This window comes from Crocuta crocuta, unplaced genomic scaffold (assembly GCF_008692635.1).
Source record: "Crocuta crocuta isolate KB4526 unplaced genomic scaffold, BGI_CrCroc_1.0 scaffold292, whole genome shotgun sequence".
NCBI lineage: Eukaryota > Metazoa > Chordata > Mammalia > Carnivora > Hyaenidae > Crocuta > Crocuta crocuta.
Genome location: NW_027528370.1, coordinates 249,183 through 273,719, shown reverse-complemented (window position 1 = coordinate 273,719; position 24,537 = coordinate 249,183). Strand labels below are relative to the sequence as shown.

The following is a 24,537-nucleotide window of genomic DNA, read 5'->3' as shown; positions in this document are numbered from 1 at the left end:
TTATACAAGGGTATGGAAATTTTCCCCATTCAACTTTTCCCAGGGGAGCAGAGGATCTGCAGTCTTCCAACTTCTAACTATGTAACTTTGGACAAACTACATCTCTGAGGCTGAGTTAAACAACAGATCTGCAATATGTATTTAATAATATCTCTCCTAATTATCTCACAGTATAGAAAGAAAAAAATAGGAACCCAAAAGTTGTCATTTAAAAACTTAAAACAGGGGCGCCTGGGTGGCTCAGTCGGTTAAGCGTCCGACTTCGGCTCAGGTCATGATCTCACAGTTCGTGGGTTCGAGCCCCGCATCGGGCTCTGTGCTGACAGCTCAGAGCCTGGAGCCTGCTTCAGATTCCATATCTCCCTCTCTCTGACCCTTCCCTCCTCGCGCTGTCTCTCTCTCTGAGAAATAAATTTAAAAAGACATTTAAAAAAAAAAAAAAACTTAAAACATTTTTTCTGTTCTTAACATCCTATCACTAAGACCTCTGATTTTTAGTAACAAAAAGAAAAAAAATTTAATACTGGTATTTGAGAAAAGATGCATGACACCTATGACAAATATGTCCTAAAGCATAAAAGAACCAAAGTTCTACTGACTTATAAAGTTCAAGTAGTTTTAACTTGAACATACTTTACCACTCAACAAATATTCATAAGGATATATTTTTGCATATACTAAGAAATAAAAATGGTCGAGGGCTAGTTAATAGGCAATAGACTGAAAATGAATCGGGGGAAAACATCTCTTACTAGACCTTATCCCATTTAATGCATCAGCTAAACCTAATGGTAACTTCTGCTGCCAAGTGCATTATCTAATGCTCTGTCATGTACTATATGACACAAAGAGTGACAGTTTTCTTCTACACAATGCAATCAGTGTATCAGGATAACTGACATCACACTCAGGGGAAACCCTACTATTACAAGTCAGTTATAAGATCTTGTCACAAGGTGTTTATACTAAGTGACAAGTTGGAAAAGAACTTTATCTACATTTAGATGAAGTGAGGACTCTGAAAAGTAATCAGATGGTTATATATTTTATAAGCAATATTTCAAGTACTATCTTTTAGCAAAATATCAACTTAAACACTTCTAATATGCTTAAGAAGAAGTATGTTTTAAAAAAGACTAAAAATAAAAAGAGGAAGAATTAGAAGAAAGAAAAGATAAAGGAACTATACCAAAACACTAACCTATGGTTGTCTGGTTATTAGGATTGTTAGAAATGTTTCTTCTTCTCTCTGTTCTACATTTTATTTACTGTGTATTATATTAGGATGGACAGTTTTCTCAAAAATGAAACATTCAGGAAGTTCCTGTTTAACCATGAGATGTTTAAGAAAAATTTCCATGGCTGAATTACAATATAGAAGTTTGTCACTTAGGCAATTATATTTAAAACAAACAAAAAACCCAGCAACACTAGCTTTCTATTAAGCTTTAGAAAATTTCTCTTTCTCTGGATTAATTTTATATAAAAATTCATTTTGGAACTTAAAAAGTAGTACAGAAAGATTTACAGCTATAGCTGTATAAAAATGAACTTTCTAAACAATGAAAAATACCACAAAGTTAACAAGTTCAGGAAAGGGTGAAAAAACATTTGCAAGAATGGAATCTGTTAGCAACACATACAGGATAAAGGATTAACATTAAAACAAATTCCAGTATATTAATGAGAAAAAGACAAGTAGAACCTATCAAGAAATAACAAAGGAAATATAGAGCAAGTAACAAAATAAAATGCAAATGGCCACAAAACACCAAACTTCACTCATAAAAAGGTGAACAGGTATTTTAATAAAGTGAGAGTCCAAAAGATTAAAAGAAAATTTAGTAATATGCAGTGTTATTCAAGTAGTGTGTACACTGTTGTTAAGAATGTAAGTACAGTCTTTTTGAATGTCATTCTGGCCATTCTTTTTAAAAGTTAAAACATACTTATCTTTTGATTTAGCAATTTCACTTCTAGGGATCTATCCCACAGAAATTATTACATGAATACATATGCCACATACTTGTTAGTAGTATATGTAAGTAAAACACTAGACACAGAAAGAAAAATAAAAACATGGTGGAGACCATGTTCTTTTGATGTGGTGTAGTGGGAGGGAAATATCATCAACAGTGTTCTTACCAAAAAATGTTTAAACTGAATCTAATCATGAGGGGGAAGAAAAAACAGACAAATCCAGAATGAGGGAAATTCTATAAGTTATTCAAAAAAATGGCTTAGATTCTTCAACACATGAATGACTCTAAAATGTGTTTCAGATTAAAGGACACTAAGACATAAAAAGCAACGCATAATACATGAATGGATCCTGGATGGGGAGCAGCGCAGTACCACAGTCATAACAGAGGATAGAGGTCACAAGAAGAGTTTGCACATTACTAGCCATTAAATTTTTTAAAAAATTTTTTTAATGTTTCTTTATTTTTGAAAGAGAAAGAGAGTGAGAGAGAGAGAGAGAGGGAGTCAGAGCATGAGCAGGGGGGAGACACAGAATTGGAAGCAGGCTCCAGCTCCGAGCTGTCAGCACAGAGCCTGATGCGGGGCTCCAACACATGAACTATGAGATGATGACCTGAGCCGAAGTCAGATGCTTAACCGACTGAGCCACCCAGGTGCCTGTCATTAATTTTTTTTTTTAATGTGTTTATCTGTATGCACATGAGAAACCAAGAAAAGTCTGGAAGAATACACACCAAAGTTTCAAGCATGTTTATCTCTATGTGGTATGATTATGAAAGGTATTCATTTATACTGATAATGTTACACAACGAAAATATATTTATGTAATATAGCAAAGCTAAGTGAACAGCACTTGTCAGAGGGTTACAGAGTATCAGAGAGAGCTAGGTAATCCTTCTGTGTTCAGACCAAATTAATTAGTGATTCTCCATGCAAAGAGAAGCAAAATTCAGATGAACAGTAATTCACTATTTTAATTTATGTACTTCTGTATTTGCAATTTCTGTACATATGTATGTTACTTATATTTAATAAGAAATATTTTAATAAATTAAAAATAATTTTTCAAATCTCCTAATAACACTACTTTAATACCTCTACATTTAGGTTGTATTTATAAAACATAAGGAATCTGGGTAGAGGGTAGAGCATATGTGAAAGCCCCCTAATACTGGAAAGGCAATTCATTCAAATTGGCAGGTTATGGAATCTAAAAGAGTCCTGCTGTGAGTGTGAACTTTATTCTAAAGGGACAAAATGATTTTAAATGGAATAAAACAGATAGGCATTTCCAAAAAATTAGCCCTGAAGACAGTAGGACAGCTGGGACAAGAAGAGGCACATCTGTTTAGAAGTTAATACCTAAGCTCCCATCTGCCTCAAGTCTCAACCTTCTATTGGCTTCGATACTATTATTTTTTGTTCTCAGAATTTCATTATCTCTTCATCTCTATGCTTGCTCTCCACCATTTCTGTAAATAAATATAAAGTCTAAATTTTTAAAAATCTCTTTGTGAGTCTGTTAACTGCCTTATATGAGAAAGTATATTTTACTCTACAGTGCCCTGGCTTGTGCTTTGGGCTCTGTGCTGGTAGCCCACAGCCTGGAGCCTACTTCGGATTCTATGTCTCCCTCTCTCTCTGTCCCCCCCTGCTCACTCCCTCTTTCTCTCAAAAATAAGCAAACATTTAAAAAATACACAAACAAATTAATATTTATAGAATCACGGTAACAAAAGAAACTTACTTAAATAGTAGTTAATGTTTACATCAACACCATAGAGAAAGCTGTGCTCACCAAATCTCTCTCTTCAATCCTCTCTAGGTGGTAAAAAGGTAAAATGAGCAATACTAGACAGAAATGTTCATGGGACGTATAAATCAAAGACAGTAACAGGGAAGTCCAGTTTTGGGGAAGTGGAGGTACACAAAAGAGTATTATTGATACTTTCAATGGTGTATCTACATAATAGCTATTGCTATAGTCAACAGAAGGCAGGTCCAGGAGGGACTCAGGCATTAGAGCCCTTTGTCTCTCTTAGTCCTCAGTATAGAGAACTGGTATGATCCCAAGTGATTGCATTAATCCTTTTCCCTGCTGACTGTGGTTAAGTTTCTACCTTTGATAGTCTGGGAACCTGATGAAGAGTAGGGTATCAACTGTGTTACTTGGAAATATTGCTTACGGCAGAAATGACTCTCACTGGCGGACTGCATCTGAACTGAAAGTAACAATAAATGGGGGCGCGAGGCATATGCACAGCCCAAAGATGACTCCCAGATGACTATGTGCTTGCTGTAGGGACTACTACAAAGATTCACAAAAAAAAGGAAGGCCTTAGTGGCAAACTGGGATTGTGTTCTTTTATCCTTCTCAATAAACTTGTGCTAAATATCCCCAAATGGTAATCCTGAAAATTTTAAAGTCTAGATACCCTGGTAATCATTGCAGAACTACTTCTTTATATTATCAATGGAGCTAATGCTTTAATGTGTATCTGAAACGTCCTGGGATCTTGTCAAAATGCAGATTCTAATTCAGAAGGGATCTGTGATTCTGTATTTCTAACAAGCTCTCAGGTTATACAGATGCTACTGCTTAATGCCGTGGATCCGTGAACCATACTTTGAGTAGCAAAGCTTTAAAATACTACTGAAATAGGTAAGAGTGACATTTTAATTTAAATACTAGGAGTTGTAGAACATTTTTAAAACTTACTAACTTTAGATACAGCAAGAGTTTAGTTATACAGGGAAAAAGACCTTAAAAATGAAAATAATTCATCAGTCATGAAACTCCATTTAGGTAAGTGAAGAACTGATACCTCTAAGAGGTTTCCCTTTTCAGAGGAAGACAAAATTAAAATGGAGTAAGAACATGGTACACCTAGAGACAAAAAAACAAAAAAAACTAAATTATTTGGACCAAGTCACAAGTCATTACTTGTATTTTCAACCCAGGCTCTAATTACCATGGGCTAGCAACAGTGTGATGACCTAAAAAAGGTGCAGAAGATACATATGTTGACCAGGGTGCATATTATTATACTGAGAATTCTCATCATTACTCTTCCTCAGAAAAGAAAATCAATCATCTCACCAACGATTACTAAGCAGGTTTTTGTTTTTGTTTTTTGTTTTCTATTAGTAGACTCCACTGATGTAAAGCTAGTGATGATGAAAAATTTTCCTCATAGCTCTATTAATCAACATAATTTATTTTTTTTTTAATGTTTATTTATTTTTGAGAGACAGAGAGAGAGAGCAGGAGCAGGGCAGAGTCAGAGAGAGAAGAAGACACAGAATCCAAAGCGGGCTTCAGGCTCTGAACTGTCAGCACAGAGCCTGATGTGGGGCTCGAATTCATGAACCATGGGATCATGACCTGAGCTGAAGTCAGACGCTTAACTGCCTGAGCCACCCAGGTGTCCCTCAATATGATTTATTTCTAATACGTCCCAAGTATTACCAAAAATAACTTAAATGGAGAGTGAACAGTATATCCATATCAAAACAACCCCTTCTCAAACATACTTCTCAATGCTACCTGGTAAAGGAATCTTTTAGACTAGATAAACAAAAATAACCTATAGGCAATTAACTTAAAAAGGATCAAAGTATAGGGGTGCCTGGGTGGCTCAGTTGGTTAAACATATGACTTTGGCTCAGGTAATGATCTCACAGTTTGTGGGTTCAAGCCCCGCATGGGGCTCTGTGCTGACAGCTCAGAGCCTGCAGCCTGCTTCAGATTCTGCATCTCCCTCTGTTTCTGTCCCTGCCTCACTCATACTCTCTCTCTCTGTAAAAACTAAAACATTAAAAAAAAAAAAAAAGAATTATACTCTTAAAAAAAAAAAGGACCCAAGTACCATGTTTGATGTTTACTGACAAAACCCTTTAAGAATTGTATTAGAATATATTAATCATCACTTTAATTCACATGTCTATGAAAAATACATTAATGCTTAATAACACTTGTCCCTAAAAACAAAACATAATTTAAAATTACCAAAACCAGAAAAACTTCAAGCTATTAGTTCTAACTCTACTAAAAAAGCAAGAAAAAAAGAGGGAATAATATAATCACAATTAATACAACAGAATCTCCAAAATCAACAAAGGAAATGGGAAATTATACTACAAGGGGAAAGTTGTAACATAATTTAAAAAAAAAAACAACCTCTCAAGAGTTATGTTTTACCTATGATTTATAATTTGCACCTCAACTTTGAATTTATCTGAAGTTCACAGAATTCACAATACTACCAACACAGCAATTATACCACAACATTAAGTTTTACCTAAAGAGGTAGAAAATTATTCAATTTCCCCATTCATTGTCTTCCTTATTTATTTATGCCACATATTAGCTACCTCTCAAAAAAACTTACAAAGCTTCACACTCAAGAGCATTAATTTCCCTTTCCTGTCTTTTGCATTCTCCCAGAACAAAAATAGGTCTCCAATTCTAATGACTCAGTCTCAGAAGAAAAATGAGCAATCATTAGCAAATACTTAAAAACATTTGGAACTTGAACTGCCATCAGAGCTGGTGAAATGAATTATCCAAGAAAATATGCTACGTGACTTTACAGACACAACTTGCTTTGGACCTACATGGAATTACCACTCAGCTTGATCATCTATATTTGTCCGTCTTGACTCAGAAAGAGTTTTTGGCTGTTTCAAAAAACTCAGAGCTACCTTAAAATAAGGTAGATTTGACATAAATGATGCTATTCACCTGAAGCATAGGTCCCATTATGAACCTTTAAGCATGTCAAAGGTACTAGTGCCTTTCCAGAAATCTACATTTGTTTGCACAATGAATCTACTGGGAAAGAATTCATACTAAGAATCCAAGGTGCATAAATCTGAATCAAAGACCACAGAATATATAGGTGATACAGTGTACTGGTCCCCTGTGGACTTGGGCTTGAGTCCCAAAGGCAGAAGCTTTAGAATAATGATTGCTTTACTATCATAGCCATGGGACCTCAAGACCACAAGGCCTTAGCAGCCTGTGTACCAACATCAAGAGACAACACCCTCAAAACAGATGGGGAACTATACATTCAAATAATTCCAGGGAAAAGGCAGCTGACAAAAATGAGTAAGTGATCTGGGAAAGGATTATGGTAAAACAGAAACCAGGCTTTACCAGCAGGAGGCAACCCTATTCAACTCTAGCAAATAGTTGCCCTCAGAGGAAATACTGCTGCCAGCACTTTGAGAAGTTTGAAATCCAAACTGTGTGAAATAAATATCCCAGTTTTTTAATGTTAGGAACCAATTCAGTTTTTTTAAAACCACTGTGCTGGCCTTAAAAAACATATCTCTGGTCAAACCGATGACCTATGAAGTAGAGATAGTGCTCTCAGCATGGTGAGAAATCAACAACATTAACAGGACTGGTCATGCCTGCATCACCCATCAGCAATGACATTTATGGATAGAGGCAGTGGTAACATATTTGTGATCAACAGTGGTATAAATACAACAAATGCATCAGCAGCACAGTAGCTGCTTTTGATTATTCACCTATTTTGCACCTGCTCAAAGGAACCTGAACCATGCCTGGAGGAAGGAAGGAAGGAAGGAAGGAAAGAAGGAAGGAAACAAAACAGACATACACACACCCATGTTGAACTAGTCTGTTTATATTCATTGCCGCTAATCACAAGTGTTCCTTTATAGCTGTCTGACAATAAAATAGACACATAATACACACACACACAATTATGTAAACATTTTCCTAGTCCATTTCATTCTCCCAAATAACTATTTTATATCAACCTCTCTTCCCAAATCTCCAAAACCTCCCTCACCTCTACTCCCTGCTAATGACTTTGCTTCCCATTTCACTGAGAAAACAAGAAGCATTTAAAAAATCAGTTCCACAGCTCTAACCACCACATCTAACAACCTACATACATCTGTATCCATATATCCTCTCCCTCCAGTTACTATGGATACTCATATTTACTCAGTCTCTCCACTTGATGTTGGATCCCATCCCCTCTAGTCTTATACTCAAAGCCCTTGCCCCAGCAACTGCTTCCTTTTCTCTCCTTAAATCATTAACTCTCCTTTCCTGCTGGTCACGTCCACATTAGTATAGCATATTAACATACTATATAATCTCTGCATCAGGGTAGGCAGCCTCTAGGATGGTCCCAATGATCAACCTTCAAATTAACAATTTTAGAATGTCCCCTCCTACATTTAAAATTAACTAGGGCTGGTCTGTGTGAACAATATGTAGAAATTATAGTATTTATTTCTAAAAGTAGGTTACAAAAGTCACTAACTCTCTCATATCATTGCTTCTATCTCTTTCTCTCTCTGATCAATCATTCTGAAGAAAAATATCCTGTCATGAGGAATCTCAGGCCCATACGGTGAAAAATTGAGGTCTCCATCCAAGAGCCACCAGTAACTATTTAAACAAGCTTGGAAGCAGATCCTCCAGACCAAGTCAAGTTTTAAAATGACTAATGCCCAGGCCAACAGCTTTGACTGCAACTTCATGAGAGACCATAAACTGGAATCATCCAACGAACCACTCCTAGATTCTTGACCATTAGAAACTGTGTGAAGTAAAAAATGTTTGTTGTTTTAAACTGATATATTGTGGGATACTTTGTTACATAATAATACATAACTAACACAATATCTAAAATATGAAGAAACAAACCCTCCCTCAAACTCCATAACCCTTTTACCAAAGGTCCCAAACCCTCCCTCAAACTCCATAACCCTTTTACCAAAGGTCCCATCTTACTGCTTCTCTTTCTATAAAAAATCATCATAGGAATTGCATTTAGTCACTTTCCTTCTTCTATTCCCACTTGAACTCTCTTGAATCAAAATAACCAGAGGCTCATGTTACTAAATTCAATGGTAACCTCTTGATTACCATGCTGTGTTTGTTCTGCTTGAGGATATTCATTTCTGCTACAGAAAAACAAAATGAGACAGAAACTTAACATATACAAAGTAAGTAAAGCATGTGTAGTAAACACAGAAAAGGGCAGAAAGACCAAGAAACATTTAACATTCTTGAGCCACCTAGTTACTAAGTATACAGAAGAATAAGGATATATTATATACATGAGATGTGAACACAATATGCATGAGGCCTTACTATGGCCACCCGTCAGTGACACCATTCTGACTCCATGTGTCCATAGCCTAAAAAACACAAAACCCATGGCTATTTTGTAGGTTAACTGCAGAACTAAAGCTGTGACTAGGCATACTTGTCCCTGGATCTGTGCAAGAGAGCATGTCTTAGGCCCAGGGTACCATCTGTGTGGGCTCTCGGGCTGAAAAGGCAGAGAGAAGCAGGACATATACCCACCAACTCTATGTACCTTAGGATTCCGGTGATTTTTCCACCAACTTGTACTCTATCCTAAGTGTGTTAACTAATCTCATTTTTTCCCCTTGCTTCTCTCCATGTATTCTACATTTATTTAATAAACCAAGTAAGGGGCACTTGGGTGGCTCATCAGTTGAGCATCTTGATTTCAGCTCAGGTCACAGTTTCACAGTTCATGTGATCAAACCCCGTGTTGGGCTCTGTGCTGACAGCATGGAACCTCTTTGGGATTCTCCCTCTTCTTCTCTCTCTCTGCCCCTTCCCCATTCATACACATACTCTCTCTCTCAGAATAAATAACCTTTAAAATAAGTAATAAATAAACTCACAAAACATGTAATATAAGCATTTTGTCCATATATCTTTTCTCCTACAACCTTTGAGATGGCTTGCCAGGCAGTATACTTGGGAGTCTACCAATGCATTAGAATAATTTGCCACAGGACATAGGTCTTCATCGGACTCTAAAAACAGAATTTGATAGTTACTCACTTTCTTTGTTTGAAACATTTTCCTTACATAGCCTCTGGGTCAGTACTCCTGGTTCTTCTCCTCTCCCATTCGTCACGTCTTTCCCATCTCCTCTGAAGTGCTAGAACCACTTCACTATTCCCTAAATAGCATATCCAGTCTCACAGCTTTAAATAATATCTACAGGCTGATGAGTCCCAAATTTTTATCTCTAGTCCCACCATCTTACCTAAACTCCAGACAGTTTAAAACCAAATTTTTACTATCTACCTCAAAACCAATTCCTCTCTTTCCATCATTGCAATGGTGTCCTAAATGGTCTCCCTGTTTGCCAATTTAGACCCACTTCAGTCTACTCCCAATCCAACAATCAGAGTGATCCTTCTAAAACATAAATCAAATCATATTAATCCTCTGCCCAAAATTATTTTAGGTATTCCCACATCCATCACAGTCAAAACTAAAATCTATGTAGAGTTCCTGGATGGCTCAGTTGGTTAAGCATCTGACTTTGGCTCAAGGCACCGTCTCACGGTTCATGAGTTCGAGCCTGCATCAAGTGGGCCTGAGCCCTGCATCGGCTGAGCTCCACTTCTCTCTCTCCATCTCTCTCCCTCTCTGCCCGTCATGAGATTCTCTCTCTCCCTCTCTCTGCCCCTGGCTCACTCACGCCCTCTCTCTCAAAATAAAAAAATAAACTGTAAACATCTAAAATAAAATAAAATGAAATGAAATGAAATAAAATAAAATAAAATAAAATAAAATAAAATAAAATAAAATAAATCAAATCAAATCTATGACCTGCAGGGCCTCTCACCTGGTTTGATCCCATCTCTACCTTCACCAGTCACAAGTTTGTTCACACAGTTCCTTCCATTATATAAACACTCCAACCATGTTCCCACTTCAAGATCTTTACACTTGCTACTCCTTTCTAGGACGCTCTTTCCCCAAATAGTTGCATGACTTGCGTCCTTACATCCTTCAGGTCACTGCTCAAATATCACCTTATCAGAAAGGATTTGCTGTTTCACCATTTGTAAATACAAACTTCTACCTGCCCATTAACCACCCCCATCCACAGCATTTCCAATACTCCTTGTCCTGCTTTATTTTTCTCCATTGTCCAGACTACCACCTGATATATATTTATTTTTTTATTTTTTTATTGCCTGTCTCTCTTACTAGACATTAAGCTTCAATGTTTATATCACATGCCTAAATTCTATAGAACGCAAGCATATGGAGGATACTCAATAAACATTATTGAAAAAAATAAGTGAATGAGTAATAGTAATAGGAGACATTTCTAAGGTGAGTCTTCACAGCAAGGAAGGGAAGCTTCATATAAAGGCAAGGAACTGGCTACAGAAGCACAGACCCTGCAGGTTCCATAAGCCCAGCAGAATCCCAGAATTATTTGGGAGGAGGGCTGTAATAGCAAAAGAGCAGGTAAAGACCATAAAAGGCCATAGAAAATCTGTTCTGTAGCAGTCATGGCCTGATGAAAAAAAAATTAACTGATAAGACAAAATAACAACTTTACCACAGAAAAACTTGGAAGACACCGTCTCAACTAACTGATCAAAGTAACATCACCAATAACTAGAAAAATAAACATTCCATGCTTATTAATACAATACAATGAGGACAGAACTCCCGTGGCATTCTTGCCAAAAGTTTGTCACCTGAATCTAACCATAAGAAAAGATAAGAAAAAACTAGTATTAAGGACATTCTATAAAAGAACTGGCCTGTATTCTTCAAAAATGCCAATGGCAGGAAACACAAGGATTCAAGAAATGTTCTAGATTAAAGGTGACCAAGCAGACATAATGATTGAATGCAAAGCATAACCCCGGATTTTATTTTGCTAGATCTGACATTATTGGGTTGACTGGAAAAATATGAATACCATTAGTAAATTACATAGTAGAATTCAATCAATTCTGAGTTTCTAACTTTGATAATTATATGGTTATAATAGTACGGTAGGAAAATGCTCTTGTTGGGGCACCTGGGTGGCTCAGTCGGTTAAGTGTCCAACTTAGGCTCAGATCATGATCTCGCGGTTCGTGGGTTCGAGCCCCACGTCGGGTTCTGTGCTGGCAGCTCAGAGCCTGGAGCCCGTTTCAGATTCTGTGTCTCCCTCTCTCTCTCTGCCCCTCCCCCGCTCATGCTCTGTCTCTCTCTGTCTCAAAAAAAAAAACAAATAAAAACTATAAAAATTTTTTTAAAAAAAGAAAATGCTCTTGTTAAATATACACTGAGGTATTTAGGGGTAGAAGGGGACATTATGCCTACAGTTCATCCTCAAAGAGTTCACAACAAAATTGCTATATGAGAGAAAGTAAAACAGCAAAATATTACCATTTGGGAAATCTGAGCGAAGAATATATGGGAATTCTTTGTACCACTCTTATAACTTTCCTGTAAGTCAGAAGTTATGTCAAAATTTAAAAAATTAAGTGAAAAAAGAAAAAATACATAACGAAAAAGGTTCAAAAATATAATGGGCAAAAACATTTTCAACATATTATAGTCACTCCTATCCTAGATCTTAAAAAACAATCTCTAGGGGTACCTGGGGGGCTCAGTTGGTTAAGCCTCTGACTCTCGATCTCAGCTCAAGTCATGATCTCACAGTTCTTGAGACTGAGCCCTACAATGGGCTCTGTGCTAACAGTGGGGAGCCTGCTTGGCTGTTTGGGGTTCTCTTTCTGCCGCTCTCTGCCCCTCATCTGCCTGCTCTCGCCTTCTGTCTCTCAAAATAAATAAACTTTAAAAAAAAAATAATCTCTATAAATACTCCTTTAAAATTAAAAATTCTAACCAGGAAAGAGGAAACTATGTATCACTACACTTAGAATGTAACTTTTTAAATAATATTCTCCCAGACTAATTTACTAGACTTTTTTCTGTATTTAAATAGACTTTTTCCTGTATCTAAATTTCATTTAAAAACTAGAAATAAATGCCATGAAGGAAAATATTGTTAACACTGAACTTCAAAGAAATGTTATGATTTCCATATATTTCTATTTCAATTATTTAAAAACACATTTTTAAATTAACATAATCTAAAAAATAGCACCCTCATACATTGAGGATTCAGGATGTCGCTTCAATTGAAACACCATGAAATACTGTAGAAGAAACTTACAATAGTACATTTCAAAAGACCTGATTTTACTTTCATTTAAATGCAGTGTCAATTAGCTGTTTCAAAAAGGAGACAAAACAAAACAAAATTACCTTCATGGACCGTAATGCCACAATTGTCACACTGAATTATTTCATCAGCATCCTCGCTATTATCTCCAAGACAAACACAGCAAATCAGAATGTGATCCATTTTTTGAGAACTCCAGTTTTGACTCTTCTCAAGAATCAGCGAGTCCTAATATTAAAATATATCAGAAAATCATGTTTAAATTAAAAGATAATTTCAATAAATAAAATTCCCACTTAAAAGTTATTTTATGCGTGTCTAAAATTATGTTGCATTCTCCATTCCTTTACTAATTTCAAAACATATATTTGAAAGTCCATCTCTTTGTCAAATGACACTCAAAGCACCCTCTAATTTTCATTTTCTCTACAAGTCCTATATTCTCCCTCCTTTAAAAAAAAATGAAAAGGCAAGCATGCAACTCTTCATCTACTTTGCTATTCTATAGTCTGACCCCTTGAACTAGGAGAAAGGAAAAATTAACTCACAAGTAATTATTAACCCTACAATGGGTTTAAAAAGTATAAGACAGGGTTCCTATACTTTGGAAGCTTACATTCCTACCTTAAGAGAGACAAGACACACGTATGTCAAACAGGAAAAAAATCAATTCAAGATAACATATAAGCAAATATGATGTATGTAATGGCATAGTTACAGACTCTATACTCCTTAACTGCTGAGGAATTCAGAAGTTCCAGGGTCATCAAACTACTGGATGACAGATCCAAGAGAGCCTACATAGGCATACCTGCTGTATATACAGGGACAGAAAACTTACTAAAAACGATCCAGGTTGTCCAGTTGCTAGAGAGTGAGAGTACTCTATTAGGTTCATGTCAAGAAATATCTAGTGTAGGTGTCTGGGTGGCTCAGTGGGTTGAGCGTCCAACTTGGACTCAGGTCATAATCCCCCGGTTCATGGGTTCGAGCCCTGCGTCGGGCTTTGTGCTGACAGGTAGCTCAGAGCCCAGAGCCTGTTTCAAAGTATGTGTCTCCCTCTCTCTCTGACTCTCCCCTGCTCACACGGTCTCTGTCTCTCTCTCTCAGAAATAAATAAAAAACATTTTAAAAATAAAAAAAAAGATCTAGTGTAAACTAATAAAAATATGGAGCTAATTATAACATAAAAGGAGGAAGACACAATAAATATAAAGATAAAATTCAAGAAGGAAAAGAATTTACCTGTTTAATTTAAACTGCATTTAGATTTAAACTTTAAATGGTTAACAAGACAATGATTCTCATCAGATTATCAGACTGGACACTGTCTAAGACAGCACTTGAGTCTATGTATTTTAAGAACCTAACCATGCTTTTTTATAGTCTTTTAAACAAACCAATAACCAGAGATAACATTTAGCGTTATCGTTTCACAGCAATTGCAGATGACATTTGTATGATACTTGAATGTCATAATCAATAACATTCTTTTCAATTCTGTCTTATACATCTAAACTTGCAGCTGATCTGTAAGACAATTCAGACAAGAAGGAAAAGTCAACAAGGAGGCAGCGTTATTTCTCTTGAGAACCCCAGTACTTTAAAATTGGGGACGCCTGGGTGGCTCAGTCGATTGAGCATCCAACCCTTGGTTTCAGCTCAGGTCATGATCTCATGGTTTCATGAATTCAAAGCCCACATCAGGCTCTGTGCTGCTTGGGATTCTCTATCTCCTCTCTCGTTGCCCCTCCCCCACTAAAGCGCTCTCGCTCTCTCTCTTAAATAAATACACTTTAAAAAACTGTATATTTTGTTCCTCTTTGTTATAAAGCCAAAGTAGTTTGTAGGAAAAAAGTCATGTTTTATAGTAGTTTGGTACACTAAGCAAAACAAAAATCTACCCAGATTTTCACCCCATTAGCCATGCTTCCAGTGTAATAGCACTTGACTTAAAGTCTAATGTTCTTGGCTTTCATTCTCAGTTCTTACTAAGTAACTGTTGAACCTCGAAGCTGCAGTTTTCTCATCTGTAAAGTGGGATAACAAAAATAATACCTACCTGATGAAATTGTTGTGAAAATTAGCAAGATAATTGTATGGTAAGAATGTTCCCAAGATATGCGAGGTACTCAGTAAGTCTTCATTCTCATTGTCCTTTCCTACTTCTTACAGGTGGTTCAAGAAGAGGAATATGAGCTAACCATTTAGCATACTGAGTACTCTTCCTTGGAATCCCCCAAAATGTTGTAAGCCTCAATGAGCAGTGCTACTTTAAATATCTTCCCATGGTGTCCAAAAAAGACTTTTTTCCCAAAATACCACATTCGGTTAAAAAAGAATCACAGACTAGAAAAAGATCTAGACAATAACCAGAAACCAGAGTTTTATGATTGACAGGCTATTTGTGTTTATGGTGCTGCCAATACTTTTCTGGAAGAACTACAACTAATGAGCCCCTGAAAATAGGTTTACCCATATGGGAAACAAGTAAATTAGCATTAATAGGTAACTCTTATTCCATTATTTTGCTATTTTTCCATTTTTCTCAGAAAAAAAACAGTCAATGTTTCAATTGTATATCTATACCAAATTCTCTATACACATATTATCATTTAGAGGCAGAGAAAACAAAATGAATTGGTATTTTTGGCTCCCTGATCCCCATCATTTGAGACTCTTACCAGAAATGCACTCTAAAGAGAGAGGAATGAGGGGGAACTGGAGTCCTACCAAATGAATGACAGGTAACACTTCAGCGGGAAATCTAAGTAACACATTCTCTTCAAAAACTATACTCTATGCTTTCTTTAATACACCAAACATGGGTTGAACACACTTGTGATCAGAATATAAAAGCAAATTTCATATCAATTTTTATTAGCATACCTCTGAAGATATGTATAATAGTTAATTATAGATAAAATAATTAAGTTCAAGTTTTCACCAAAAAATATATCTTGTGAAAACAGGACTTTTATATAAACACAGAAATTGGGAAAGTTGGTTTTGAAAGGCACAAGAGTATCACCTAGGATATAACTTTAATATTACAGAATAATTTAGTGAAATCTAATGGTAATTAAGAATAAATGGGGCACTGCAGTAATATATCAATGACTACTTAAATTATTTCATTTACCCTTGGGATTTAAAATTTACACCTAAAAAAAATAAAATAAAATAAAATTTACACCTAAAATAGTAATACTGTCCAATGTTCTCCATGGGTTCTAAAACATGTTTACTGTTCATTTATATATGTATTCCACACAGATGCTTATGAATAATGTATACAACAGGGTAAATTCTATCTAAATTTTATGTGTTTAAGAGAAGGGAATTCCAGCACACTTCACGTGACACTAGAATTAAAAGAATCCTATTTCTCTGAAGATGAGAAAAAAATTAGTATACCAAAGAATTTGAGCAATAGTCTTCCTCTAAGTTTTTTTAAGAAAGTTAAATCCTCAAGAATCTCAAATAATTTCTGTACAATATTACAAACTCTCTTTTTAGGTTTTAAAGCAGTTTGCTTTATTTTGAAATGTGTAAAAAGGCACTTAATAAGTCAGAAGCCCCAACAGAAGGAGCTCTTTATAAATTTTGGCAAAATTTTTAATTACCAAAGTCAGATGACAACTGCCATTTCTTCACAACCATGTAACATCTAATTCTAATCCATTTAACATAAGAATATTTTATAAAAAGAAACCAAAAAGTTCCATCTGAAAATTTCTATTGATATGATTTTCTGTCAAATATTACTTCTCAACCAAAGCTCTAGTTTCAAAGTCCTAAAAATGGGACCGATTCTCTGAAAATGCTACACACCCATCCCCAAGACTTACTTCAGAAAACCAAAAAGATAATATGAATTAATTTCAAAAGCATCAAAAGTTTGAAGACATATAACCATATTCCAAGAGGATTATTTAGACCACACTAAATTCAAAAATGTCAAAATGCTACAGTCCAAGGCAAGTGCCCATACGTAAAAAATGCAGGTTTATCAAATGCCCACTTGAAGAACAGTAGTTCTCAAGGTGTGGTCTGCGGGACTCTATCTGATTGGGTCCATAAGGTAAAGGCTATTTTTATAATAATACTAAAGTTATTTGTCTTTGTCACTTTCTTACTTTGGTATACAATATAATTAATATTCCAGAACCATATAACATTAGATAGGGTCATCAATCTGACAACTTGTGTGCTTCTGTGTCTTATTTTTTGAAATTGCTGAGTTTTAATTTGAAATGGCAAAAGATATAACCTACAAAAGTAGTAACTGGGATCCTCAATGATTTTTTAAGAGTGTAAAGGGGTCCTGAGACCAAAAAAAGTTTGAAAACCCCTGCTCTAGAGTATTTCAAGGCCTATGGTATAGGCATGTTAAGGCTTTTAGAGTTACTAGTAAGGGGCGTGGGGGGTGGCTTGGTCGGTTAAACACCCGGGTCTTTGGTTTTGACTCAGGATGTGATCTCATGTTTCATGAGATAGAGCCCTATGTCAGGCTCTGCGCCGAAGTGCAGAGCCTGCTTAGAATTCTTGTTCTCCTCTCTCTGCCCCTTCCTGCTTGTACTCTCTCTCAAAATACATGAAGAAACATTAAAGAAAAAAAAAGTCAGTAGTTATAAAAGGTCCCCAGCTCAAATAAAGGTCCCTGGCTCAAAAATAAATAAATAAATAAATAAAAAATAAAATTCCCCCCCAAAACTTCAAAACCATTCAAGTTTCTGGGCATCATTTACATGATGTCCAGCATCAATTCCCTACAAAAGCACTTGACCTAACAGCCAAAGGAGTTTGCTGCTTATAAACTACATATATCTCTACTGCAAAGTGGTATTTGAACACTTAAAATAAAAGACAAAAATTAAACTTTGAATATAATCAAATATATATGTATTAACTAATAGATACTTGCCAGGTATCACTACCGAAAATAACCCAGAAGACTTAAGATACAAACAATGGCCATAAGGCAATAAGAATTACCTTTAGTCATTTTTACAAAATCTGAGCATATGACCAGGAAATTTAGAAATATACAATAAAATAATAATCTCAATTGATTAGTTTTTATCAAAAATTTTTATCTAATTTGAGTGACATTTAAGTAGAAATAGAATTATCAAAAATTACTGAAGAGTCTTGGGGAAAAATAGTCACCAAGCTTTCAGATGGAATACTATTAAGGGAAAACTAACTTTCTATCAGTTCTTCTACATCTCTACACAGGGTAGAGCAAAAGGAAAATTAACATAAATTAACACAAAAGAAATTAATTTAGCTACTGTAAGAGATTTCTTGACAATATTATCGAGGCACATTTTGAAGAAATACTCTGGAATCTCATTTTTTGGGACTTAGCCCAAACATACAAAGTCCCATTATTTAAAGTCTCTTCTGGTAGGGGGAAAAAAAATTAAAGCAGCACATGCGGCCTTCCAATGCATCATAAAGGACAGTCTACAACCTCTTAAGCAATATGTAATGTATTACAGATTATTAACAAGTGGATAATGTATACATTTTATGTGGCAAATTTCTAAACATATGCAAGTATTCTCCACACCTTAACATAAATCTAACTCTGCCTCTATCGAGAGTTAGCCTACTTTTATGAACATCAGACTAATAAAAATAAAGAAAGTGACATTGCCAAAGGTAAACTTATTAAGCTGATATAGACTGAGACTAAATGCTATATAGTAAACTGGATACAAGCCTAAATCAAATATGAACAAGTGAATTTTCCATATTTCTATTTCCCTAAATTGGCACTGGGAATATGGGACTGTTTGTGCTATAGCATTATAAATATCATATTCCAAATGACACTTTTCCATTATCTAAATATAAGAATTAGAATAGCACTGGAGGCAGGCAACATTCTTCACATGAAAGTGGACAACCTAAAAGTTGGCCAATGTTTATAATTTAAAATATAAACTGCTATTTCATCACTACTGACATATAACTCCCTCAGAGCCTGTTACTTATTTCAGTGAGAAAAATCACCAAGTTTTTAAATGAAACTTACTTAAAATAGGTCATCACTGCTAGGTAAAACTTTTAAGTAGAAGAAATGTAAAAGAATAAATATAGAAGGAAATTCTCCCTACCAGTTTACCCTATTTCAGTGATATGAAAAAAAACAAAAACAAAAAAAAAACACAAAAAATAAGTGCTTGCTAAAGAAGTGAATTTTCGTGACAATAAACACATTAACAGAAATGACAGACTTAATTATTATAGTTCTACATGTTGATGTAACAGGTACATCTACATGTAAGACAACAACTCAATCTTTCTTTTGAAGAAAAACATACATAAACACACAGACAAAGAGACACAGATGTGTTTGACTGAAGAGTCTTGAATGTTGCATCGTGGGCCCAATGGATAAACCTAACTTTCGGTAGTAGAACTTCAAGTGGAAGAAGTGAGTCATTACTGTAGTTTTATGACAGAAATGTTTGTTTTATGATAGGAATGTTTGATGTTTCTTTTTCATTTCTTTGTAGAGAGAACTTATTCACTAAATATATGTAAACATATACTCCCATACATCTAAAGCAAAGACTTGGTGACTATTCAGATGATGAGTGCTACAACTGGTAAAGGAAGCAACCTTAAAATGAGTCTCTAAAAGTCTGAGGCAATCATTAAGCTGTTTGTTGTCCTGCTCTAACGTAGTCTAGAAGTCTAAGTTTTCATGTGGATACAGGATATAACTAGGTTGAAATAAAGGTGACCTTTGTTTTCATAATCCACTGAGCACCGTTCAGCAGTCCTATGAACAATAGGGTGAGAGAATAGAGAGGGGGAAAGAAAGACTAACATTTCCCTTGTCTATGGGTATAAAAATATTTCTTTAACTATAGAGACTGCAAGCTCCTTGAGGACGGTGATTGTGAGCTCCTTGGGGACGGTGACAAATAGTGGATACTCAATAAAGGCTGGTTGACCAAATGAATAAATGTTATAGTTAAGGTGCTCATTGACTCCCACAGCTGTCTATGAATAGGGTTTCAAGGAAGCTACTTAATGTAACGAGTAGAATGGTTTAGAGAAGAATTCCCTTTTCCCCAGACAGACAGAGATCATAAAAATTGGGTTGATCTACCTCATTACTCTTGCTCTGAGATAGTGTCAGGCTATCATTGGTCAGTTCCTCATCATCAGCACTGTTTCTGCTAAGAACTTTACTCTTCTTCTTCTTGCAACCCCCTTCACTGGCAGGGCTGCTGTGATCTTCATCATTGCCTTCATCATTCTCATCCTCATCACTCCCACTTCCCTCATCTTCATCATCCTCATTGTCTCCATCACTGCCTTCTTTCTGAGAGGCAGATCTTCCCTTTCTCTTTACTACAGTTGGTCGCCAATCATTGTCATCTTCACTGTCGTAGTCATCCATATCATTTAGCTCTTCCATGGATACAAAATCCAAAAGTGGTCGATTTCGACGAAGGTTCCACTTTTTTGGCTCACTGACTTGCTCCTCTGTAGTGGTTGTTGTAGTGGGAACTGATGGAGATGTGTTAACAGCAGGAGGACTTGTGGCTGGTGTGGTGGAAGCAGCAGAAGCAGCCACATTATCAGATACTGTTGCTTTTTCTTTATCCTCTCTCTCCTTCTCTTTTTCTTTCTCCTTCTCTTTTTCCTTGTCTTTCTCTTTCTCCTTTTTCTTTCTAGGTCTTTCTCCATTCTCTTCTTCCTCCTTCTTTTCCATCTTAATTAACTGCTTTTCTGATGACAGTATTTCTTCCTCTGCAGAATTTTTAAGTTGTTCTTCCTTCACTTTAATACCTTCATTCAGTTCTTCTTCTAAAATATTTTCTTCAGAATCACTACAGGAACCTTCTCCACTGTCCTTTGAAGGATCTTCACTTCCATTACCACTCCCTTCAGAATCTGTTGAAAATATGAGAAAAAAAAACCACACATATGTATATACATACACACACACACACACAACGCTGACACAAATGAAACCACCAAAATTTGTGAGTAACTTGCAAAACAATATAAACAAATTTAAGTCAAAGAATGGTAGACGCTCCCAACCTGATTAAATAAATCAATGAAGTTGGTATAATGGTTTTAATTCAATATAGCACTAATGAAGATGAATATATGTAACTCTAAATTAAAACATGCTTTAAAAAGAGGAGCACTATTTTGTGTCATATAGCTCATGCTATATTTGGTACCCTAAAAGCAATTTTTTTCTAAAAGTAAAGGTATTTCTTTTTAAATTGGGCACTTGATTTTTAACTTAATGATACAATACAGATCAAATTCTTCTTCTCCTCCATCTTCCTTTCATAAACTATATGAACGTACTAGTGTTGAGTCACATTCAGAAGAAGGAAAATCTGGCCCAAAAAACTTGGTTTCATTTATTTCACTCTTTACCCAGCAAAAATTAGCACAGGTATTTATGATAGTCAACATCCCTAACACACCAATCAATTATAGAAGTACCAAGTTCACAGGTGAAAAGGATAAAAGCAACAGCACAGTTAATAGAAATTGCAAGAGCTGTTATCAATTTTCCTGCTTAATAAGATACCTTTCCAATCAGTAAGAGCCACCTAAACTTTCAAAAATTCTAGGCAGTAACTACAATAGCCCCCAGAATGAAAGAAATTAACAAGTTTTTTAAAAATGAATCTATCTTGGAAATGAGCAAGCACAGCAGTCATTAAAATACAGACTGAGACTATTAAAGAATGCATGCATGACTACAGGCTTCCTGCCAAGTTTCTTCCACTCCTACTGAGGCCAGGCCAGACTGTCTTAGACCAACACTACTCAGAACCTCCTAATCCTCTTTATATCTAATCAAAGTAATAAAAATCCAAAATAAAGTAAAAGAGAAAAAAGGAAAGGAGAGAAAAAAGGAAAGGAACAGGAAGAAGTAAGAAACAACCAGTCATAATGAAGTCGTGGTCAACACGATTAGTAAAATCTGTAGAGTGATAAATTTTTTGAACATATAACCAAGGAGGGGTTATTAATAAAATGGTGAAAAAGTCTATGTTTGCACATCATTTTAATTTCTGTTAATAAGCCATATACTTAACTGGCCATTAAAAGAAAGAAAGTTGTAATTAGACTCTGGTGTCTAAAATATCCTAGAAATACTTTACAAATGACTGATTAAAAAAAAAATCCGCAAGTTAAGTCACATAAAAAATAAAGACTAACATACAATAGATATTGACCCACCCTACAAAATAATTGTCAATCTCAAGATTACCATGCAGGAACCTCAAGGCTTATTCAAAACTGTTGTGGGGGGAAAAAAAAAACCGCTCTAACCAAATTTACCTAGGACACAATGGCAGTATCATGTAGGTCAACAATCCCTTATTTGAAACTTTTGGAGCCAGATGTCTTTCAGAATTTTGATTGTTTTCAGATTTTAGAAGGGTAGCATGGTGTATACACAATATATTACACTAAAATCTCCAGTGAGGTACTATCCTATAATAAAACACATTTCTGCTTTGAAAAGTATAAATATTTACAAGTATGATAAGGCAACACTACAAATAAACTATCAGTTCCAGTTAAGTTTTACCATCAAACAAGTGAGGCAAACAAGCATGTACCAAACATCTTTGGATTTCAAAAAAGAGTCTGAATCCAATTATCATCCATAACTAGGTAACATGTTTTCAGTCCAACAGTTCTGCAAATCATTAAGAAAACTGTGATTTTTCTTTAACACCACTCATAATTAAACCCAACCTACCAAGAAGACTACTTATGGTAAAAATAATAATAATGTCTAGATATTTTTAAATAAGAATCTAATAAATAATAAACAAAATTGACTAAACACTTCTAAGGCAAAAAAGAATCTTCATACATACTGACTACAGAAAATTGGAACATCTTGCAAGCAATGCCATATTTAAGAGAGACGGACACAATTAAGAGAGATACTTTTTAGAAGTACCTAAAAAGCATTCCTACTAATTTTTACCAATAAAAACAACAATAGACACAAAAGTAAGATTAACTGGGCCACAAATGTGGGTACCTAATCAAAACTAAGACCAATCCAACTTTGCTATTGCTTGGTAAATTTTACAAAATGTTAAGAGTTTTCATGATTCTGTTTTGGTTGTTGTTGCCAATGCCAACCAATTATTTTTAAATGTATAAGGAAAACTGACACTCTTTTATTCTGCTTTTGTTTTGTAATCATGTCTGAAGAGAAAGCAATTTGAAAAAAGATTTAAATGCTTTACATCTGTTAACATATTATTACTGAATCTGAAATTTTTCCACAAATCCAAATCCTAGTAGCTTACCCAACCCTTCATTCTCCAAATACAATACATTATTCATACTCCACTGCAGGCATCAGGAATATATCAAATTTTATCTTTCTTTGAATCCTGAAAAATAATTTCTTCACATCTGATTAGTCATCACTTCTTTTTGGTATATATGCACTTGAGGGATGGAGATAAACAATATTTAGTTACAAACACAGCTTGACAAAAATAGCAATGAGAAAAATCAGTCTATGGCTGTCTATATTTTTATAGGCTGCAAAGAAAATTCTACAAATACTACAAATTCAAACAATGACTCTGTCAAGTTCCAAATCCATCACTCTTACATCTTTTTTTAAAGAAACAGTAAAAATAGACTAGAGAAGCAGTCAGATACATCAAATAAGTCAGATACTTCTTAACATTAGAAGTAATTCTAACTCTTCAATAAACTTATTTTTCTTTAGAAAAAAACTCTTTAAAATTGAAATCCCTCCTTCCTATTCAGTTAAATAAAAGCTAACTTTTCTCAAATATACAATATAGCAAAATCTCTCCAAACAATAGCGATTTCAACCATTAAGGAATTTTTTACACAGAATTAAAAAAAAAAAACCTTCCATAATAAAAATTAAACAGTAAAATCATTATGATTTTATTCAGTTTTATTTCAGCTTTGCAATGTAAACAATGATCTTTGTTCATCAACCTTAATTAACTATTCTCTTCATTGATCTAGTGCAATAGTGATTAGCATTCATAAATATACACAACACAGAATAGACAGATCACCAGTCTACAGGTTATTTAGTTATTTCCTTGGGACCATTTTTGACTAATCCTGTACACCTTTCTTAAAAAGCAGGTCAACGAACACAACCCCTCCTCTATTCATTATCTGTGTCATTTAACATTTTCTGGGTAAATTCAGACCAGTGTTCTCAAGTAAGAACAGTTTTGAATTCTGTATCTCAGAGAACATTTGGCAATGTCTAAAGTCAATGGATGAATAGTCTCCATGACAGAGAGGAGTGCTGATAGGGGTGGAAGGAAGAAGAGATACTACAGGCATTTAGTAAGTAGACAGATGCTGCTAAACATCCTACAAAAAACAGGACAAGCCTCTATTACAAAGAGTTACATAACACAACATACTAATAGTGCCAAGACTGAGAAACCCTATTCTAGCAATATAAGACTTCAATCTAACCTCATTATACTTT

General features: G+C 35.2%; 1 protein-coding gene across 5 annotated transcripts in view; it reads right to left on the bottom strand.

Moving 5' to 3' along the window:
• The window catches only part of PHF14 (PHD finger protein 14), a 210,921-nt gene that overhangs the window by 182,202 nt on the left and 4,182 nt on the right, over positions 1–24,537 (bottom strand). For all 5 annotated transcript variants that reach the window (XM_077754230.1, XM_077754226.1, XM_077754227.1 and 2 more), the window contains exons 3-4: positions 20,143–20,933; positions 13,094–13,238 (exon numbers count right to left, since the gene is read on the bottom strand). In XM_077754230.1, the coding sequence (XP_077610356.1) occupies positions 13,094–13,238; positions 20,143–20,933 (936 nt within the window). The remainder of the gene's footprint in view (positions 1–13,093; positions 13,239–20,142; positions 20,934–24,537) is intronic.